The 22256-nt window shown below is 39.2% G+C and overlaps 1 protein-coding gene across 5 annotated transcripts in view; it reads left to right on the forward strand.

Annotated features, from left to right (window-relative positions):
* p4ha2 (procollagen-proline, 2-oxoglutarate 4-dioxygenase (proline 4-hydroxylase), alpha polypeptide 2) overlaps window positions 1–22256 on the forward strand; it is a 35947-nt gene extending 13691 nt beyond the window's left edge. For 2 of the 5 annotated variants that reach the window (XM_056446627.1, XM_056446629.1), the window contains exons 7-15: window positions 311–510; window positions 4415–4591; window positions 6333–6403; window positions 9013–9112; window positions 10374–10427; window positions 17012–17071; window positions 18865–18933; window positions 20105–20201; window positions 21932–22256. In XM_056446627.1, the coding sequence (XP_056302602.1) occupies window positions 311–510; window positions 4415–4591; window positions 6333–6403; window positions 9013–9112; window positions 10374–10427; window positions 17012–17071; window positions 18865–18933; window positions 20105–20201; window positions 21932–22002 (899 nt within the window). In that variant the 3' untranslated portion in view covers window positions 22003–22256. Of the gene's footprint in view, window positions 1–310; window positions 511–4414; window positions 4592–6332; window positions 6404–9012; window positions 9113–10373; window positions 10428–17011; window positions 17072–17139; window positions 17206–18864; window positions 18934–20104; window positions 20202–21931 lie in introns of all 5 variants that reach the window. The other 3 variants (XM_056446626.1, XM_056446628.1, XM_056446630.1) reach the window with 2 other exon arrangements.

Consider the following 22256-nt stretch of genomic DNA (forward strand, 5'->3'; position numbering starts at 1 on the left):
TGCAATTATATTTATTTATTTTTATTCATTTATTTACCTTATTTAATTTATTTACTTGCAATTATATTTGTTTATTTTATTTATTTATTTACCTTATTTATTTTCTTGCAATTGTATTTATTTATTTACTTGCAATTATTGACTTGGCATGAAGAGACTTATCATAAACAGGTAATATACACAAGGAGTGCTGCTTTTACAAAAGTACTGATATTGAATACACACAAGTATTTTTTTTATCATTAGACTGAAAAAAAAACTCTTTCTGAAAGGACAAAACATTCTGAGATGTTTGTGTGTGTGTTTGCAGAGCCGAGCCACCAGAGGGCAGGAGGGAACCTGCGCTACTTTGAGCGTCTGCTGTCTAAAGAGCTGCAAGACTCAGGACAGACCCAGCCGGAACCTGCAGACGAGAGACCCATTCAGCTGGACACATACCAGCGGCCCAAAGACTACCTGCCTGAGAGAGAGGCTTACGAGGCCCTGTGCCGAGGGGAGGGCGTCAAAATGGTGAGCAGATTTTTGATCGGATAAACGAAATTGAGAGACTTTTCAAATACGTAAATAAAATCTAACATTTGACTGATAGTGTATATAAAAATGTAGAAATTTTAAGAGTTTCAGGCAAAATTATTGCTTTTAAATTTTATTTATTCATTCATTCATTCATTCATTCATTTTCTTTTCGGCTTAATCCCTTTATTAATTAGGGGTGGCCACAGTGCAATGAACCGCCAACTTATCCAGCATATGTTTTACGTAGCGGATGCCCTTCCAGCTGCAACCCATCACTAGGAAATAATTTATTCCTTATATTCAATAAATACTTTTTAATTTTTGTATCTTTGTTTGTAAAATACAAATAACATATGATAAAAATGCAACTGTGTAAAATACAAATAAAGAAATGTATGTATGTTTATTTATTTATTAATTTTTTTATTATTATAATTTTTTTTTAAATATAAATAAATATGCATATACAAAAAACGTTGGGTAGAATTTAAGGAAGAAATTAAATGATTTAAAATGATTCAATCTTGTATATATAAATAGCCACAACAAATGGATAATTAATATATGTATAATTAATATTCACATATTAATATAATTAATAATTAATATATAATTAATTTATTAAGTCAAGAACTGAAAGAAAACTGCAAGAAAATACAAAACAAGAATCACTTTATAAATCAGAGATGACCAAATCAGGGCCCGCGGGCCAAAGTTGGCCCATTGTAACATTTGATTTAGCCCACCATCCCATCAGAGAAGAAAGGGAGAATGATGGAGAGGGTTGGGGTCAGGGGCGTCGCTAGACCCAATTTACTGGGGCACGTGCCCCAGTAAAAATCTCCAGTGCCCCAGTAAACGCTTTGAGATATGATTTACTTCATATGCAAGTGTGTTTATTAAGAGTGGTAATTCCGAAATAAAGACGTTATTCTCTATGTGCAACCGAACTAACGCAGGTGAAAGCAATGTAGTTTAATCAAAAAGCAAACTGACGCATCTCCGCGTATACGCAGAGAACCCGCGCGCATCTTGCACGTGCTGCTCTTCTGCCGGTGCGAGTCCCGGTAGTTAACATGCGCGCCAAAAAAGCAGGCTACTTGCTTGTCACGCGCCGCTCATGCGTTGTAAAACCGGCGTAACAGCCTTTTTTGTTTTGCTAGTCGACAAAACTAAAGTTTAAACAATATGAAGGTGATCTTATTAAGCATGCCTCCTGATGTTTTTGTATGAAGCAAAAAGGAGGGATGAGGAGTCAGGGAGGTAAAGACTTAATAAACCTAATTATCTGCCATGTGTCAAGTCTACAACAGATAATCCTATAACACATCTTTTTTTGTATTTTATTGAATTGTCTATAGAGTTTCATTCAAATAAAATGAATATTTATGCAAAAGATTTCTTAAATGATTTTAGAATTTCACTCCAGTTGTGTCTTAACATTGTTTTTCAGTTACATTTAAGGTTATTTAGAATAATAATTGTATAATAACAAGAATACTTTTATTAATTTATACTTTTAGCTAACTTTAATATTTTTTTTTTGAGGAGGGGGGTGTGCCCCAGTTGAGCTTTATGTCTAGCAACTCCCCTGTTTGGGGTGAATACCTTTAAAAAAGATCTTGATTTCTAATTCGGCGGATAGAGGACTATGCAGAAGACATTGGCGAGCAAATCAAGGCAAAAACTAGTGTTAATTGCATTCTGTTATAAATGAGATTTAACTGTAATAAGCTCACTATAAAATGTAAAAAATATTGTTGTGTTAGTTAAATTAAAGCAATGTTTTCTAGTTATTTTAACTACTATTAAATAAATTAGGAAATTACCCATGGTAACTATAACCCACTAGACTCAATCAAGTTTGGTTTTTTGCCCTTCATAAGAAAAAGTTTGGGAACCCCTGTTATAAATGAATAAATACCTCCTGAATCATAATTGAATCTAGAGGCAATTGGAGATTTGAGGCCCGTTTCCACTGAGTGGTACGGTACGGTTTGGTTTGGTTTGGTACCGAACCGAACCGTACCGTACCACTTTTTCGGCACCCACTTTCGAAAGGGTACCAAACACGAGAAAGGGTACCAAAAGGCGGAGCTAGACGCGCAGCTGAACGCTATTGGTTTACAGAGATACGTCATTCACTTATGCAACAAGCCAGAATGAAAACAAAAAACCCGCCATGTTTAAAATGCACGCACAGCCGAGAGATTACAGCGGAATTATTTATACATATAATAACGAGCCATGGTCGACCTGGGCTCAAACAAACCTTCTCGTCGTCTTGATAAACAGCCACAAAGCCATGGAGTAGAGCAGATTTACCCTGTGCCCCGTAGTTTTTTTACGAGGCAGTCTGAAGTGCGAGCGATTTCGCTTTCTTCCTCGCGCTCGCCGCGCGTCTATATCTGAAATAACAAACTTCTTGAGCTGATGATAATAACCTGTGCTTGATTATTGATGTGCTTTTGAAACCCGATCCTGTCAGACACTGACAAACGCGAGAGTGAAGCGCGAAGAAACAAAGGAGAAGCCGGAGAAAAAGGAGCACATTATTTTTTCAGCAAACGTGAACAAAATACCTTGTTTAACTGTTATTGTTATCACCTTTTGGACTAATATGAAAGAATGACGGAATTACTCTTTAACAGAGGCTACATGTGCTGCTGAATATTATAGACACAGATAAGAGGTTTACACTGACTGTGTGCTATATTTTGTGTTGTTTTTGAACCTAAATACTGACGAAATGTCTGTTGTGTGTAGTTCTTCTGTAGTTGGGAACATATCGGAGACTGTAAGGGGCTGTATGTGTTTATATATGTTCATTTATTTAGTTATTTAATATAATTACAAACGTTACAGTAGGCTGTTTCGCACTGATCTCGTCATTGATCTGCAGTTATAATCAACTCATGTTCATATAAAAATTAGTAATAAACATTTCTACACAAGTATTTATGTGTATGAAGCATCTGTTTTATGAGAAGTGCTTCTCATATGATATGTAAGTGACCCGTACAGCTTTATTGTAGACATTTCCTCCGGCGAGAATGACGTCGACTGAAACTTTCTGTCATACACCACGCCCACCAAAAGGGTACCCTTGGTAGTGGAAACGCAAGCCTGATAAAGGTGACCCGTACCAAACCGAACCGTACCGTACCGTTCCAGTCAGTGGAAACGAGCCATTGGTAACACCTTATTTTTAAGGTCCATTTGAGTATTAGTAGACGGTCTGCTTAATGTCTGTTGATACTGCTCCTCCAACAGACATTTAACTGGCCATAAGAAACTTTGCAAGTACATGTCAACTTACACTAACCCTAACCCCAACCTAACAGTTTACTTATAATCCAATGAGAATTAGTTGGCATGTAGATGTAATGTAAGAAACGGACCATCAAAATAAAGTGACTGGAGATTCACCCAAACTCTTCATTTAGTTAAATGAAAATGCAGACATTATTTGCTCTTTGTTTGGTTTATTTACTTGCATTTATATTTATTTATTTAAATTAATTTACCTGTAATTGTTTTCCCAGTGATGGGTTGCAGCTGGAAGGGCATCCGCTGCGTAAAACATGTGCTGGATAAGTTGGCGGTTCATTCCGCTGTGGCGACCCCGGATTAATAAAGGCACTAAGCCGAAAAGAAAATGTATGAATGAATGAATAATTGTAATTGTTTATTTGTGTTTTTTTATTTAACTTAAGTAGTTTACTTGTAATTTTATTTATTTATTTATTTTCTTTATTTATTTACCAGCAATTATATTCTTTGGGACATTATTTGCATCTCATAGCTCCTCTAACATTTGTCTGCATGACTTTTAAATGAATTCATCCTAAATGCACCGAAGGTTGTTCCAAAATTGAAAAAACATAATCTCCTGCAGACTCCAAAAAGGCAGAGCCGGCTGTTCTGCCGCTATCGAGACGGAAACCGAAATCCCCGTCTGCTGCTGAAACCCATGAAGGAGGAGGATGAGTGGGACAGTCCTCACATCGTGCGCTTTCTGGAGGCTCTTTCTGATGAGGAGATCCTGAAGATCAAGGAGATCGCCACACCCAAGGTCAGTCTACGACGATGCTGTGAAGATGATGCAATATGCGACATTGCTGTTGAGTATTGCGATGACTACAGGTGAAGTCAGAATTAAATAATAATCATTAAGTTTCCTCCAAATTCCAAGGTTGTGTAGCGATTTAATTGACATCCAAATTCACATCTCTGAGTTTCCAAAGAAGAACAAACCAAAATGTTTTTGTTTTCGCCACTAAAATGCACCATATTGTTATAATATGGTAATAATATTAATCATTTTATAATGTTATAATGGTAATCATTTTTTTCAGATTGCCTACAGAACAAACCACTGTTGCCTAGTTAACCTTTAAATTGCACTTTAAGCTCTCTTGCAAAATATCTAGTCAAATATTATGTGCTGTCATCATAGCAAAGACGCAAGAAATGTGTTATTAGAAATGAGTTATTAAAACTATTATGATTAGCAATGTGTTGAAGAAAATCTTCTCTCCATTAAACAGAAATTGGTGAAAGAAATATAGATGGGGCTAATAATGCTGACTTCAACTAAATATATATCTTTATTATTTGTACACTTTATTAGGTACACCTGTCAAACTGCTTGTTAACGCAAAATCAGCCATTCTCATGGCAGCAACTCAATGCATTTAAGCATGTAGACATGGTCAAGACGATCTGCTGCAGTTTCAACTGAGCATTAGAATGGGGAAGAAAGGGGATTTTAGTGACTTTGAACGTGGCATGGTTGTTGGTGCCAGACGGGCTGGTCTGAGTATTTCAGAAACTGGTGATCTACTGGGATTTTCACGCACAACCATCTCTAGGGTTTACAGAGAATGGTCTGAAAAAGAGAAGGACGCAAAGGCCTTGTTGATGCCAGAGGTCAGAGGAGAATAGCCAGACTGGTTCCAGCTGATCGAAAGGCAACAGAAGTAACTGTAGAAGAGCATCTCTGAACACACCATGAGGCGGATGGGCTACAGCAGCAGAAGACCACACCGGGTGCCACTCCTGTTAGCTAAGAACAGGAAACTGCGGCTACAATTCACACAGGCTCACCAAAACTGGACAATAGAAGATTGGAGAAACGTTGCCTGGTCTGATGAGTCTCCATTTCTGCTGCCACATTCGGATGGTCGGGTCAGAATTTGGCGTCAACAACATGAAAGCATGGATCCATCCTGCCTTGTATCAACGGTTCAGGCTGGTGGTGGTGGTGTAATGGTGTGGGGGATATTTTCATGGCACACTTTGGGTCCATTAGTACCAATTGAACATCGTGTCAACACCACAGCCTACCTGAGTATTGTTGCTGACCGTGTCCATCCCTTTATGACCACAGTGTACCCATCTTCTGATAGCTACTTCCAGCAGGATAACACACCATGTCATAAAGCGTGAATCATCTCAGACTGGTTTCTTGAACATGACAATGAGTTCACTGTGCTCAAATGGCCTCCACAGTCACCAGAGCTCAATCCAATAGAGCACCTTTGGGATGTGGTGGAACGGGAGATTGGCATCATGGATGTCCAGCCGACAAATCTGCAGCAACTGCGTGATGCTATCATGTCAATATGGGAATATAAAATTCTGAGGAATATTTAAGGTGTACCTAATAAAGTGGCCCTTGAGTGTATATGTCACAACCTGGTTTCTGGTGCCGAGTCATTGTGAAATATGGAGAGACTGAGATGTTGTGAATGAGATGCATGTGTGTTTTGCTTTTATTTTGTCTCTTTCTGATGTTGAGTTTTTTTCTGCAGCTTGCGAGAGCCACAGTGAGAGATCCCAAAACAGGAGTTCTGACCGTCGCACATTATAGAGTCTCCAAAAGGTGAGCACATCTCACATACAGCAAACTATTCAATGCCATTCATTCAGTTTCTTTTCGGCTCAGTCCCTTTATTAATCAGGGGACACCACAGCAGAATGAACCTTCAATTTATCCAGAATATGCTTTAAGCAGCGGATGCCCTTCCAGCAGCAATCTATAACTGGGAAACACCCAAACACTCTCATTCACACTCATACACTACTGACAATTCAGTTCATCCATTCCCTTATAGCGCATGTGTTTGGACTGTGAGGGGAAACACCCAAAGCACCCGGAGGAAACTCACGCCAACACTGAGAGAACATGCAAACTCTTTATAGAAATGCCAACTGACCCAACTGGGACTCAAACCAGCGACCTTCTTGCTGTGAGGCGACAGTGTCTTTATTAGTTTTAAAAACACAGATTTTTTTCCAACTTAAACGCATCTTCAGATAACTTTTATTTGAATATAAAGAAAACCCCTGCACTGTTCAGCTCTATAGCAAGCTTGGAAGTTGGTGCATAAGTGATTTGTTTTTTTAAATGTGTGCTGAATTATAGACTGACCAATTGGATAGTTCTTAGATGTAAAACGTAACATTTTAGCGCTTTAACTTTTCCAAACCACAGTAAACCTTGAAACCGGCTACCAAGGAATCATAGGCAGTGAACGACTGCACACACTCTTACACAAATCATGTTGGCTGTCTTTAAACTCGATCTTGGTTATTTTCTATTTGATTTGTTATGTGTAAATTACATGAGTAAATGTATAACCTACAGTTGAAGAATTATTAGTCCCCCTTTATACGCTTATTTCACGTGGCCGCCATTTTAAAGAACCAAAGCGAGGCTGCGGTGGGAAGAAATCCGGAAGTATAGGACAAGGACTGTACACGTTACAGTAACATGCTGTGGAGTACACACCTCCAGCTGTTGCCGAGATTTCAAAATGCAGAACTGGTGTAAACATCACTTTAATATCATTCAGTAAGTTTAATTTAGAAAATTAAAAGCAATTTAGCATCAAACAACATCACAATCTCTTTAAGAGTAATATGCTCAAGTGTCCTCCTAGGCTTCAGATCATGGCAGCAGGTAAACACCGTGGGGACTCTTCCCTGCTTCAGTCTATGTTACCCAGTGAGCGATAAAACACTGTAGCACACCCTCGTGTTGTCTGTAATAGTGTTGTCCCGGGACTGAAGTTTTAAAACCATCTATTTCCCGCTGAGTTAAGATTGAAGCGCCGCTGAGCGCAGATGACTCCACTGATCTTCACGGCTGCTTCGCGTTCCAGTCTCCTTGTATCTGTGTTTGCACTCAGTTTACTGCCCTTCACCCAGTGCAAACACAGATACACGGAGACGCGAGCACGAAGCAGCCATGAAGATCAGTAGAGTCATCAAGCAGATCGCTCGGCTCGTCTGTGTTTGTACTCGGTAAACAGCGGAGGGTGAACTGTTGACCTTCTCGGCCAATCACAAGCTATTCTGTTGATCACGTGAACACAATGGCAAATCAGCGCTGTTTTAAGAAAGCCATTAACAGTGCCTTAAATGTTAGCGGGAAATTGATGGTTTTTCTTTTAATTCAGTATCGTGACCAGTCTAATATAGTGAAAGAATCAGTTCATTAACTTGAGTTTGATAAATGGCGTCTAAAACGTGTGTTTTGGAAAGAAAACGCTAGCTAACTAGTGCCATTTCCCTTAGCTGAAAATGAGCTCTGATATCCCTTTATATTTTCACCATTCATTCAGAACGGACCTTCGGGTCACTCGGAAGGCGGTGAAATGAGAATATACAGCAAGCTACACAACGTTCCAATGTAACTCCCAACGATACTTCCGGGTTTCTTCCCACCGCAGCCTCGATTTCGCTTTTAAAAATGGCGGCCGCGTGAAATCAGTCTATATAATATTCCCCAATTTCTTGCCTCACAGCAAGAAGGTTGCTGGTTCGAGCCTCGGCTCAGTTGGCGTTTCTGTGTGGAGTTTGCATGTTCTCCCTGCGTTCGCGTGGGTTTCCTCTGGGTGCTCCGGTTTCCCCCACAATCCAAAGACATGTGGTGAATTGGAAATTGTCTGTAGTGTATGAGTGTGTGTGGATGTTTCCCAGAGATGGGTTGCGGCTGGAAGGGCATCCGCTGTGTAAAAACGAGCTGGATAAGTTGGCAGTTCATTCCGCTGTGGGGACCCCGGATAAAGGGGCTGAGCCGAAAAGAAAATGAATGAATGAATGAATGTAAATAATATTTGACTAGATATTTCTCAAGAGACTAGTATTCAGCTTAAAATGACATTAAAAGCTTAATTGGGTTAAAGCTAGGGTAATTAAGTCATTGTATAATAGTGGTTTATTCTGTAGACAATCTGAAAAAATATATCTTAAGGCGGCTAATAATATTGACCTTAAAATAGTTAAATAAAAAATAAACACTGCTTTTATTCTAGCCGAAATAAAACAAATAAGACTTTCTCCAGAAGAAAAAATATTATAGGAAATACTGTGAAAATTTCCTTGCCCTGTTAAACATCATTTGGAAAAAAGAAATCACAGGAGGGCGAATAATTTTGACTTCAACTGTATAACCATTGTCATTATTGTGCTGTTTTCTGTATACAGTGCGTGGCTGGAAGGAGAAGATGACCCAGTGATCGCACGGGTCAATCAGAGAATAGAGGACATCACTGGGTTAACTGTGGATACTGCTGAACTACTACAGGTCATTCATGCTAAATACTCCACAATATATTTGATCTGAAGATAATATAATATCATCTAATACAGTGTGTGTATAGTATAAATCAAACAACAATAACGTTATGTACTGAATGCAGCACAGGCTCATTCTGAAAACGTAGCCCTGTATACATTTTTGGAGATCGCGAATTAAGCAGGCAGAAGTATGTATGGCTATATTTAAACTTTAAAATGAACGCTACAGGGCGGTATGATGCTGTTACTTTTCGCGCTTGAACGTTGAACGCTTGCCTCCATGTGGATGGCTTTCCCACTGTTATCAGTTTGTTCAGTACCTCGTCATGTATGTCTGGAATTGAGGCGCAGAGAGGAGTTGACCTCGACGACAGGGTTCGAGTCTGGCAAAGAACGGTTCCAGAAAACAGGTAAGACAAAAACAGAAGCCAAAAAATAAAATAAACCAGTAAATAACAGGGTGAGAATGTGGTAAAATCTGAAAACAGTTAAAACTGTCGATTTGGTTTAGTGAAGTGGGTGGGCACTGGTCAATCAGTGCTTATGAAAACACTATTGGTTGGGTTTAGGGAAGGAGGATGGTGGGTCAGTCAGTCAGTCAGTCAGTCGACAGCAGCCTCTGGTGGATTTATGCGAGAACAACAGGCGTGAATGTCACCCACGAGACAAATTTGAGATCTCAAAAAGCATACACAGCGCCCTCTGGTGGATTTACGCGAGAACAGCAGGCGTGAATGGCACTCGCCAGAGAAATTTGAGATCTGAAAAAGCGTACACATCGACCTCTGGTGGATTCGCGAAAACAAAAACTGAAAAAAAATCTAGCTCCTGGGTCGTATTTGGCGCTCCCCAGAAATGTATACAGGGGTACGTTTTCAGAATGAGCCTTGACTAAATATTTTTCAGTGAACAATTTTAATTAGCCCTATACACAGCACAATAATTGAAAAATCAATAGAGTATGATGAATTAGATGATTGCATTAAGGTAAACGGTATGCTAATAACTCTCATTTCTCAACTCTATTTTCACTCAAAAAAGATTTTTGCTGCTTGTTCAAACTACTTATTTAAAATGAGCTGAAACAACACTATTCTTGAGTTTTTTAGGCCAACTTGAATGTCTCCAATCCACTTAAATTTGTTAATACAATTAAGTTAACTGATTTGTGTTGAGACAATATGAAGTAATCATCTGGAACCCAGAGTTTATGCAAATAATGAATTGTTTTGATTGTGCAGCTGAAGATGATTTCTGTTGCATCTTAGGTTGCGAACTATGGCGTCGGGGGTCAATATGAACCACATTTTGATTTCTCCAGGGTAAGATCATTGTGCACGAACGCCATCATTATTTTAATTATGAGACATGATATTTTAATACCACATCAGGGTTGTGTGCATGAAGAAATGTAGTAAGTGACCATTTTTATTTGCAATTTTTAAAAACAAAAATACAGAATATTTATATTGAAGTTTTTTTTTGACAACAAAAGACCCAATTTGGATTTCTCATATTGATGCTTATTGTATGGATTTATGTATGAATTGAAGACTAAGACTTTCAGTGAAACTTAATTAGGTATGTATGTTAAATAGGGGTGTTACGAATCACAAATCTCACGGTTCTCATAGGATCTCATTATGGTGTTTTAGTCAGATCAGCCAAAAAAGAGAGTAGACAAATGCCGTTTGCTTTCCATTTATTACAAAAACAGCATTGCAAGACTCTTTTGGTTTTAACGAACTTAGAAGCTGTAATTTTATTAAAAATAAAATGAAGAAATAATCAGCTGAATGAAGTGAAATATTCAGTGTGAAAATGACATTTGCTGGTGTTGCTGATAACCTAAATTTATAAATCTAACAGTATCATTTGTACAACCCATATTTATTTTAGTCTCATTTTCAATAAATGATTCAGTTATTCACTCATAAAACTTCATGTTTCATTACTAGATGATCATTTTTGAAGAATTATTCACTGGCATGTTTTTGATAGCTGGTAGTCGCCACCTATTGGTTAAATAATGGTACAACTTTAATTTGAGCGTGGTTAAATGCATATGATGGTGATTTTAACCTTTACCATAAACAGTGGTTTTATCTAAACTATAAACTGTTCTCCCTGTAATGAGGAGACTGACACGGAGGGATTCATTATGCAGTATATATTAGTCACAGTCAAACACAAACATCCAATACGCACTAAAGTGTGAACACACATCAACAGTAATCAATAATGGTCTTGGGGCTGGCGGCTGACAGACACAGAGTGATTTACCAGGCATAGATCAGTGGCAGGCGGAGTGGTTCAGAATCCGTTAGACAGGCTTGGGTCGAGGGCAGGCAGCGTGGTTCAGAGTCTGTGTATAAAGCAAGGGTCGTGGGCAGGCAGAAGACAACTCAGTCAGAAACAGTCCGGGGTTATTATCAGAAGATCAGACAGGAAAGAACGCTCAGTAATGCTGGCCGGGGCTAAACAAGACTTCGCAATGAACTGGTGTTTGAGTGTGGCTTATATAGGAAGCGTGGGTCGTTAACTAGATTCAGTTCAGGTGTGTGCACAATCAGTTTAGATGGATGATGTAATGCTTAAAAGTCCGGGGATGGTGACCTCTGCTGGCCTGTGAGGGGAATGACTGGGACCGAGTCGGTAACACTCCCAGTACTTCTGTGTTATTTGACTGTTTGTAATTAACTGAATTTAGTAAAAAAATTAATCTCTTTCTCAATCACAGATTTGAATGCATCGAAGGATTAATAAACATATGCAAATCATCATCATTTATAATTTATGTTGCACGTTGTTGAGATCCCGATCTTTTAATGATTAATCGTGCAGCTTACACTGAATACATTAATGCAGGTTAAACAAGCAGTGACAGAAAACACCTTTAGTAACCTAAGAAGGCGTTTAGGTATCGCCATAACTTCATCCGTCATCATTATAGTTTACAGGAGAGATAAAATGTTTCACACGTGCAATTTAAATGACGCGGGAGGCGATCTCTCTGCGATCTTTACAAACATTGGATTAATCTACAAATAAAGAAGGTAATAATCTTTGGATCACGTGTGTTCTGGACTGTGGGTTGTGATCTGTACAGACTACAGATCAACTATGATTTGTTCCACCCCTAATGTTAAGTTATTTAGCTCTAAACTTCTGCCAATCTCAAAGAGTCTTAATTATTGACGAGGTTTATTTACTGTAATTTGCAAATATTAAGGTGTTTAGATGCCTTCTGCGGTCTGTATTTAAATAATAATAATAATAATAATTACACTATTATTAAAAAAATAAGACTTTCTCAGTCAAAATGACATCTCTTATTGAATTATCACTGTTTTGATCTATCACGATATTGCCATTAAATAGCTGATGTGGCAATAAATCCAGTCTAAATATGAAATCATATGTTTTTAATGATGTGTTTAGGATACAGTGTGCCACTTGATAAAAAAATCACTGTAAAATGTGCTGTAAATCAGCGTATACATAGTTTATTGCTGGTGGTAATACATTTTCTGATCATTTCGTTTGGAGTTCATTGACTAATTGTAATTCGTAGGTGAAAATGAGAACGCTTTACACTTTACACACAGACCCGCCAAGATTTTGCGATCATGCGATTGCTGAATTTAACGTTAAATCAAGCAAATGGCGCAAAAAATCGTGGAGCTCGCAAATTATTACAATTACCGCACATTTCCCGCACATCAAACCACACTGATGACTGATTTATTTTCAGACAATGCGTTTTATTTCCAAATATGATAAACTATTGTTTGTCTCTGTTTCTCTCAGTGAGTGATTTTGTTGTTTGATCAATAACAATGAACTCAGTCAGGAATATAGCGCGCTGTCACTTTAAAGAGCCCATATTATACATGAAATAGGGTCATATTTAGGTTGTAAGGGTCTCCAACAACAGTCTAATATGCATGCAAGGTCAAACAACACTTTGATGGTCTTATAATCTGCATTTAGTTTTACCTAATTATCCCAGCGACTCCCATATGAATCGTTCAGCGATTCATTTGTTCCCAACCCCCTCCTCAGCGCGAAGCTAATCTGCGCTGATTGGACTGATGACAGCCTGCTGCGATTGGTCGACGACACTGACAGGCTTCAGCGCGAGGCAGAGTGAAATGCCCAGCTAATCAACAGTATAAAAGTAGTCACAGTGCACACACGCTTCATAGTGGATTTTGGCTGCCAGTGGGTGAATGTAAATACAGACGATGGACTAGAAAATACTGACGACTAACTATTTTATTGAGCAAAAAGTCCAAGAACTGGCGAGGAGATCTCCTAGCCCCATCACAGTTTACTTGCTCTTTTCACACACACACACACACAGGGCCGGCGCGTCCATATCGGCGTCTGCGACACCTCCCTCACCACCCGCGTCCTCAGTTATATCCGCGAATAACCCCCCCAAGTGTGTGTGTGTGTGTTGCTTTTTTTCTGTTAGTGGGCGGGGCTACAGGTTTCAAATCTCCCGGGTTTGCGCGCGCAACTACTTGTGTTTCGTAGCCGCGTCATCACGAAACACCTAATGACTCGTTATCAAGACGACTCGTTTGAAGCACTATGAGTCGACTCTTTTATAGATGAATCAATAGTTTTAAACACTGTACACTAACAGATTTAAGCCTTAGCTGGATATTTCACTTCACTTAGAGCTGTGTTACTCTCTACATGGAAGAGCATTTTCAAAAACCCATAATATGGGCTCTTTAAGAGTTTTGACTCATGCTGCGGTCACACTAAAGTTTGAGCCTGTGAAATTCTGTCGTACGTATGTACATTTACGTAATTCTGTAAATTTCTGTACAGAGAGGTCATGTTTTGATCTTCTGTTGGTCTCACCCAATCAGGTGATGCGATTTCACAGAGTTCACCAAGCTTTCGAATCTTCGCACGAACTTTCTCACAAGCTATTCTCACATTGCATGTGTATGAATAGAAGTCTATGAGGTGAAAAGTGCAGTGTGAGTGCGGCTTTACAGTTAGACATGCCTTTTCATCCTGAACTTTATATGCTCATTTATTATGTAATAAACAAGGGTTTATGTTAATAATAAGCTGTTTTTCACTATAATTAAAAGTTCCGTTACACTATTTCACAGATTTCCAGATGAAACTGAGCTTTGAGGAGGAACAAATACAGATTGCTTTGATGCAATAATTGCTTTATCTCAATTAATGTCTTTTTTTAATGTTCCAAAATCGAAATTGTTACTGAATTTTGATTAATCGCACAGCCCTAGAGTAAAACTCTCAGTGTTTTCTTTATATAAATAACAATTGTCAATGGTTCACCAGTTCAAAAATATAATCATGAATTAAGATGCAAAAATTTGGGTATATTTTTATTGCAAAACAATAAAAAAACACACTAAATCAGTCATTTTAGATGCGAAAATCAGATTCCCCTCCCCTCGAAATAGTGTAATCGCTGAATTAATGCAAAATAAAGCAAGTATCAGAAAAATTTGTGGAGCTCGCAATTTTTTTAAATTGCTGCCACACTAAATCAGTCATTTTAGGGTTTTGTGTGAACCAGCCTTTAAGATACGATCTTTTTTACACTTGTGAAATCCTGGAGGGACCGGCTTTAATCATTTTGACTTTAATAAAAGTTTCAGTATCTCTCATATAAACAACTTGACTTCTAGTATTGTAGTCTAAAACATGATTATAGGTTGATTCGACAGCCAACTCTCAGCTTTTCTGTTGTCAGCGTACAGTTGAAGTCAGAATTATTCGCCCTCCTGAAAATTTATTTTTATTTTTTTAAATATTTCCCAAATGATGTTTAACAGATCAAGGAATTTTTCACTTTATTTCCTATAATATTTTTTTTTTCGGCTAGAATAAAAGCAGTTTTTAATTTTTTTAAAACCATTTTATGGTCGATATTATTACTGTGTGTTCACACTGAAGGTGATGAGTGCATCAAAGTTTGCTCTGGCCGCTCTGGTGACAACGCTGTTTGCCTTTACTATACTATACTGGGGACAAGAGCGTCAAAATTCAGTACTCTCGTATTCAAAGGCGCCGTGACAGCATATCAGCAAACCGGTTACATTCCTGCATAAAAAAAAGTTCATTTATCAAATTCATTAAGTGTGGTGTGGCTTTGCTTCACTTATATCTAATATGTGTCCATACGGTATGTCTGAAGTATTCTGAAGCAGCAATACTGCTTTGCACTGTCGTTTATAGTTCGTTTTTTTTTTTTTGATGGTCTGTTTGTTGAATTTAGGTTACACTGCATCTACATGCCAACTAATTCTCATTAGATTATAAGTAGACTGTTTTGTTGGGGTTAGTGAAAGTAGACATGTCAGGGCCGGCGCATCCATAGAGGCGACATAGGGCAGCAGAATAGTGAGGGCGGTGTCCGCGACAGCCAGGTCGCCACTTTCATCTGCGACACCCCAATACCACCACCCCGCACTCCACCTCTTCACTTCACGAACCGGTCACTTCTGTTTTCACTTTCAGGTTAAGGGCGGCGTGATCGCCAGTTCAGCTTACTCCTGTCCTGAGACATCTTAAAGCCAGTTAAATGTCTGTTAAAGGATCACTATTAACAGATATTAAGCAGACAGTCTACTAATACTCAAATGGACCATTAAAACAAAGTGTTACAAACATTACACATTAACAATTTTTAACGTTAATGCACATCAACTCACCAGTAAGTTTTTTAAATGTGTCCCTGAAAGAAAACATTGGAAATAAATGGAAATCCTGCGACTGCAATAATCAGACTCTTGGTTCTACTCTTGTTCTTCTGAACATCTAATAATAATAATGACTTACATTTATATAGCACTTTATCTAGACAAAGCGCTTTACATATTTTTGGGGGGAATCCCCTCATCTACCACCAGAGAGCAGCATCCACCTGGATGACGCCATGGCAGCCAGTGGGCAAATAATATAATGCCGGGGTTAAACCCCTACTCTTTTTTTTTTTTGAAGGACATCCTGGGATTTTTAATGACCACAGAGAGTCAGGACCTCGATTTAACATCTCATCACTGAGCAGTATAGAGTCCCCATCAATATAACGGGGCATTAGGACCCACACAGACCACAGGTTGAGTGCCCTCTGCTGGTTGAGTGCCCCCTGATGGCTTCGCTAACACTACTTCCAGCAGAAGCCTTGCTTTCCCATGTGGTCTCCCATCCAGGTACTGACCATGTGAGAGTTCCAGAGAGCTAGCTGCCGGCTGGAACCGAGGTTTACAGGACTGTGTTCTCTGGAAATCCTCTCAAGCAGTGGACTTCTACATTCCGATTGGTTGCGGGAAAAACTCGTCATAGCTCATTACCATATAGTTGACTTGATTTCAACTCTCCTCGACAGCCACAACGGCGAAGACACACAGCACTACTCCTTGCCGCTTTGTTCCGACGGCTCTCATTAAAAATGAATGACTTTCGGCTACTTTGACTCTCTCGCCGCTTCCGGTGTGAATGCACAGTTAACCACCTTATGCAATATTAGTTTTGGATTGTCTACACAACAAACCATCATTATACAATGACTTGCCTATTTAACATAACTTTAGCGTAATTAATCTAGTAAAGCCTTTAAATGTCACTTTAAGCTGAATTCTAGTGTCTTGAAAAATATCTAGTCTAATATTATTTACTGTCATCATGGCAAAGAGAAAATAAATCAGTTATTAGAAATGAGTTATTAAAACTATAATGATTAGAAATGTGTTGATTAAATCTTCTTTCCTTTAAAGAGAAATTGGGGAAAACATATACAGGGGGCGAATAATTCTGACTTCAGCTGTAGTGTAACGTCAGAGGTGGATATTTTGTCCACTGCCGCACTTCAATCTGGTTTAATAGTTACACACGTCTGTTGCAGCGTCCTTTTGACAGTAACCTCAAGGTTGACGGAAATAGACTTGCCACCTATCTGAACTATGTAAGTACATGTGTGTGCCTTTCTTGCCTCTCTGCCTGTCTTTACTCTACACATTTTTATCTTCATAGAAAGATGAACCTGATGCTTTCAAATCATTAGGCACTGGAAATCGTGTGGCTACTTTTTTAAATTATGTAAGTATGTGTATGTTGTGGTGCTCGGGCCCAGAGCTCATATCTGCTCGTGTGTGATTTTGTGTTTTGGATTAATACGGATCCACATGAACACTGCGCACCCGCACCAGTGCCTCAAAATAAGAGGAAACAAGCAGGAAAATGAGCTGAACAACTATGTGGAGTAACTACATTTGAGTGAAATGTGGACAAAACCTACTGAAAAAACTATTTTTTATTTTATTTTATATTTTTTATTTCATGGATTTCAACTGTTACTTACAGATGTGTTATATGCAGAATGTTTTAACATTCGATATAAAAAACAACTAAACAAGAATCTATAAAGAAAAATAAATAATAAAATACATATAAATAAATATATATATATATATATATAGGTACACAGCCACCTTATTAGGTACACCTGTCCAACTGCTCGTTAATGCAAATTTCTAATCAGCCAATCACATGGCAGATGCGTTTAGGCATGTAGACATGGTCAAGACGATCTGCTGCAGTTCAAACTGAGCATCAGAATGGGGGAGAAAGGGGATTTAAGTGACTTTGAACGTGGTGGCATGGTTGTTGGTGCCAGACCGGCTGGTCTGAGTATTTCAGAAACTGCTGATCTACTGGGATTTTCACGCACAACCATCACTAGGGTTTACAGAGAATGGTCTGAAAAAGAGAAAATATCCAGTGAGCGGCAGTTCTGTGGGCGCAAATGCCTTGTTGATGCCAGAGGTCAGAGGAGAATGGCCAGACTGGTTCCAGCTGATCGAAAGGCAACAGAAGTAACTGTAGAAGAGCATCTCTGAACACACAACACGTCTAACCATGAGGTGGATGGGCTACAGCAGCAGAAGACCACACCGGGTGCCACTCCTGTCAGCTAAGAACAGAAACCTGAGGCTACAATTCACACAGGCTCACCAAAACTGGACAATAGAAGATTGGAGAAACGTTGCCTGGTCTGATGAGTCTCCATTTCTGCTGCCACATTCGGATGGTCGGGTCAGAATTTGGTGTCAACAACATGAAAGCATGGATCCATCCTGCCTTGTATCAACGGTTCAGGCTGGTGGTGGTGTAATGGTGTGGGGGATATTTTCTTGGCACACTTTGGGTCCATTAGTACCCATTGAGCATTGTGTCAACGCCACAGCCTACCTGAGTATTGTTGCTGATCATGTCCATCCCTTGATCAGTGTACGTATCTTCTGATGGCTACTTCCACCAGTGGTTGAGCTCAAGCGCATCAAATGTGAAGCATCTTGAAGGGGGCGGGGCATGTCAGATACTAGAGAGCATTTGATTGGTTATGATTCAATAAGAAGCTGAAGTATGAGGTAATGTGATTAAAATCGTTAGGTGGAAGACACAAACTACAAGCTTTACATGTTTATATCAGTTTTTCATCTTCTAAACGCAAATTTTGTCACTGTTTTGGAGCACATTAGCTTATAGATATCCTAAAAACTAACAACACTGATACTAACATCTAACATACGTTATTTTAATTTCATGGGACCTTTAAAATTGAGACTTTCCCAATTTTAATTATTTTCTGCACTAAACTTTAAATCCTCCTGAAATGTCTGTAACACTGATAACATACTATCTCTCAGATCTGCTCTCAGATGAAAAGTGTATATTTATACTGGATCTCCATTACAGATGAGTGATGTTGAAGCCGGCGGAGCGACTGTTTTCCCTGACTTTGGTGCTGCTGTGTGGCCCAGAAAGGTACAGACACTCTTTATAGATATTTTATAATAAATGATATAGTGTCGGGTGTCACGGTGGCGCAGTGGTTAGCACGAACGACTCATAGCAAGAAGGTCGCTGGTTCGAGCCCTGGCTGGGTCAGTTGGCATTTCTGTGTGGAGTTTGCATGTTCTGCCCGTGATGACATGGATTTCCTCCGGGTGCTCCGGGTACCCCACAGTTTAAAGCAGGGATGGCCAAACACGGTCCTGGAGGTCTGGTGAACTGCATAGTTTAGTTTCAACTTGCTTCAACACACCTGCCTGGAAGTTTCTAGTATACCTAGAAAGAGCTTGATTAGCTGGTTCAGGTGTGTTTAATTGGGCTTGGAACTAAAATATGTAGGACACCAACCCTCCAGGACCAAGTTTGGACACCCCTGGTTTAAAGACATGCACTATTGGTGAATTGGGTAAGCTAAATTGTCCGTAGTGTATGTGTGTGAATGAGTGAGAGTGTATTGTGTTTTCCGGTCATGGGTTGCAGTTGGAAGGGCATCCGCTACGTAAAACATATGCTGAATAAATTGGCGGTTCATTCCGCTGTGGTGACCCCAGATTAAGAAAAGGACTACGCCGAAAAGAAAATGAATGAATGAATGAATTGTATGGTGTTATCAGTAATATAAATACCTCTATAGTACATTGAGGTTGTGTTACCCTTAAAAAAAATCTAATAGACTTAAAGGGGACCTGTTATGCCCCTTTTTACAATATGTGACGTTTCAGCTCAAAACACCACACAGATAATGTTTTATAACTCTGAAACTGACCCTTTTAGGCTTTGATGCAAATTGTGCCGTTTTGAGACTGCCGCTTTAAATGCAAATGAGATTGTGCTCTTTTTTTAAAAAGGGCGGAGCTACAAATGCCTATGTGTCAGGATAGTGGCAGATTAAAAAACATCATTATGCTAATGAGGGAGAGATGGTCACTAGTGGGCGGGGCTTTCCCCCTCTGATGACACGTACGAAGCTTCAATCAAAGTGTTTCTGCAGACTGCTTTTATCAAGTCTGATTATAAAAAATACAATTAATTAATTTTTACCAATAGGAGCTGGTTATATTCACCACACAACTGTGTTTAAACCCCTTATAAAAGTGATTTTTGCATAATAGGTTCCCTTTAATATATTGTATTGATATTGCAGGGAACAGCAGTGTTCTGGTACAATCTGTTCAGGAGTGGAGAAGGAGACTACAGGACGAGACATGCAGCCTGTCCTGTACTAGTAGGCAGCAAATGGGGTAAGTGCACTACATTTTAACTACAGAATAATGTGTACTAGTGGTGTGTGTTATGACAAAAGTTCTACTTGTACTATATATATATATAATTCTAATTTAATTTCACAATTCATTTACAATATAGTCATTTAATCAACACTATATATATATATATATATATATATATATATATATATATATATATATATATATATATATATATATATATATATATATATAAACACACACACTCTACAGCCACTTTATTAGGTACACCTGTCCAACTGCTCGTTAACGCAAATTTCTAATCAGCTAATCACATGGCAGTAACTCAATGCATTTAGGCATGTAGACATGGTCAAGACGAGTTCAAAGGGAGCATCAGAATGGGGAAGAAAGGGGATTTCAGTGACTTTGAACATGGCATGGTTGTTGGTGCCAGACGGGCTGGTCTGAGTATTTCAGAAACTGCTGATCTACTGGGATTTTCACGCACAACCATCTCTAGGGTTTACAGAGAATGGTCTGAAAAATAGAAAATATCCAGTGAGCGGCAGTTCTGTGGGCGCAAATGCCTTGTTGATGCCAGAGGTCACAGGAGAATGGCCAGACTGGTTCCAGCTGACAGAAAGGCAACAGTAACTCAAATAACCACTCGATACAACTGAGGTCTGCAGAAGAGCATCTCTGAACACACAACACGTCCAACCTTGAGGCGGATGGGCTACAGCAGCAGAAGACCAAACCGGGTGCCACTTCTGTCAGCTAAGAACAGGAAACTGAGGCTACAATTCACACAGGCTCACCAAAACTGGACAATAGAAGATTGGAGAAACATTGCCTGGTCTGATGAGTCTCCATTTCTGCTGCCACATTCGGATGGTCGGGTCAGAATTTGGCGTCAACAACATGAAAGCATGGATCCATCCTGCCTTGTATCAACAGTTCAGGCTGGTGGTGGTGGTGTAATGGTGTGGGGGATATTTTCTTGGCACACTTTGGGCCCATTAGTACCCATTGAGCATCGTGTCAACGCCACAGCCTACCTGAGTATTGTTGCTGACCATGTCCATCCCTTTATGACCACAGTGTACCCATCTTCTGATGGCTACTTCCAGCAGGATAACGCACCATGTCATAAAGCGTGAATCATCTCAGATTTCTTGAACATGACAATGAGTTCACTGTACTCAAATGGCCTCCACAGTCACCAGAGCTCAATCCAATAGAGCACCTTTGGGATGTGGTGGAACGGAAGATTGGCATCATGGATGTGCAGCCGACAAATCTGCAGCAACTGCGTGATGCTATCATGTCAATATGGAGCAAAATCTCTGAGGAATATTTGCAGTATCTTTAATCTATGCCACAAAGGATTAAGGCAGTTTTAAAGGCAAGAGTCCAACCCGGTACTAGTAAGGTGTACATAATAAAGTGGTCGGTGAGTGTGTTTTCTGGCTGAAATAAAATAAATCAGACTTTCTCCAGAAGAAAAAATCATATAGGAAATACTGTGAAAATTTCCTTACTCTGTTAAACATCATTTGGGAAATATTTGAAAATGAAAATGCACAGGTGGGCGAATAATTGTGATCTCGCTTTAAAGTAACCATGAGTTGCTGATGTGGCAATAAACAAACAAACACTTCCACTGTTACATAATTTAACATGAAATGAACACGGCATAATATTAGGTGGTTTTAAGTGCATCAGATGTTCACACACCTTTACAAGTTCCTCTTGTCTTTCAGTTTCAAACAAGTGGATCCACGAGCGGGGGCAGGAGTTCAGACGGCCGTGTGGCCTGACGGAAGTGGACTGATCAGGGATGATGAACGCAGTATATTACCCACAGTGCCTTGACTCTGCGCACACACACAGAGACAATCACACAATCCACGTTCATCCATATGTGGCATCCGTAAGGCATTAAGGCTTTATTTTGTGTGTTTGCATTCACCAGTCAGGTTAACCTGAGGAGTCGTGTCATTGTTTTATGTAATGCTTAAATTATTGTCCTGTTCTAGTGTTTATTTTATATTCATGTATGATTTGCAATAAAAATATAGGAAATTA

The sequence above is a fragment of the Danio aesculapii genome, chromosome 21 (assembly GCF_903798145.1).
Source record: "Danio aesculapii chromosome 21, fDanAes4.1, whole genome shotgun sequence".
NCBI classification, from domain to species: Eukaryota; Metazoa; Chordata; class Actinopteri; order Cypriniformes; family Danionidae; genus Danio; species Danio aesculapii.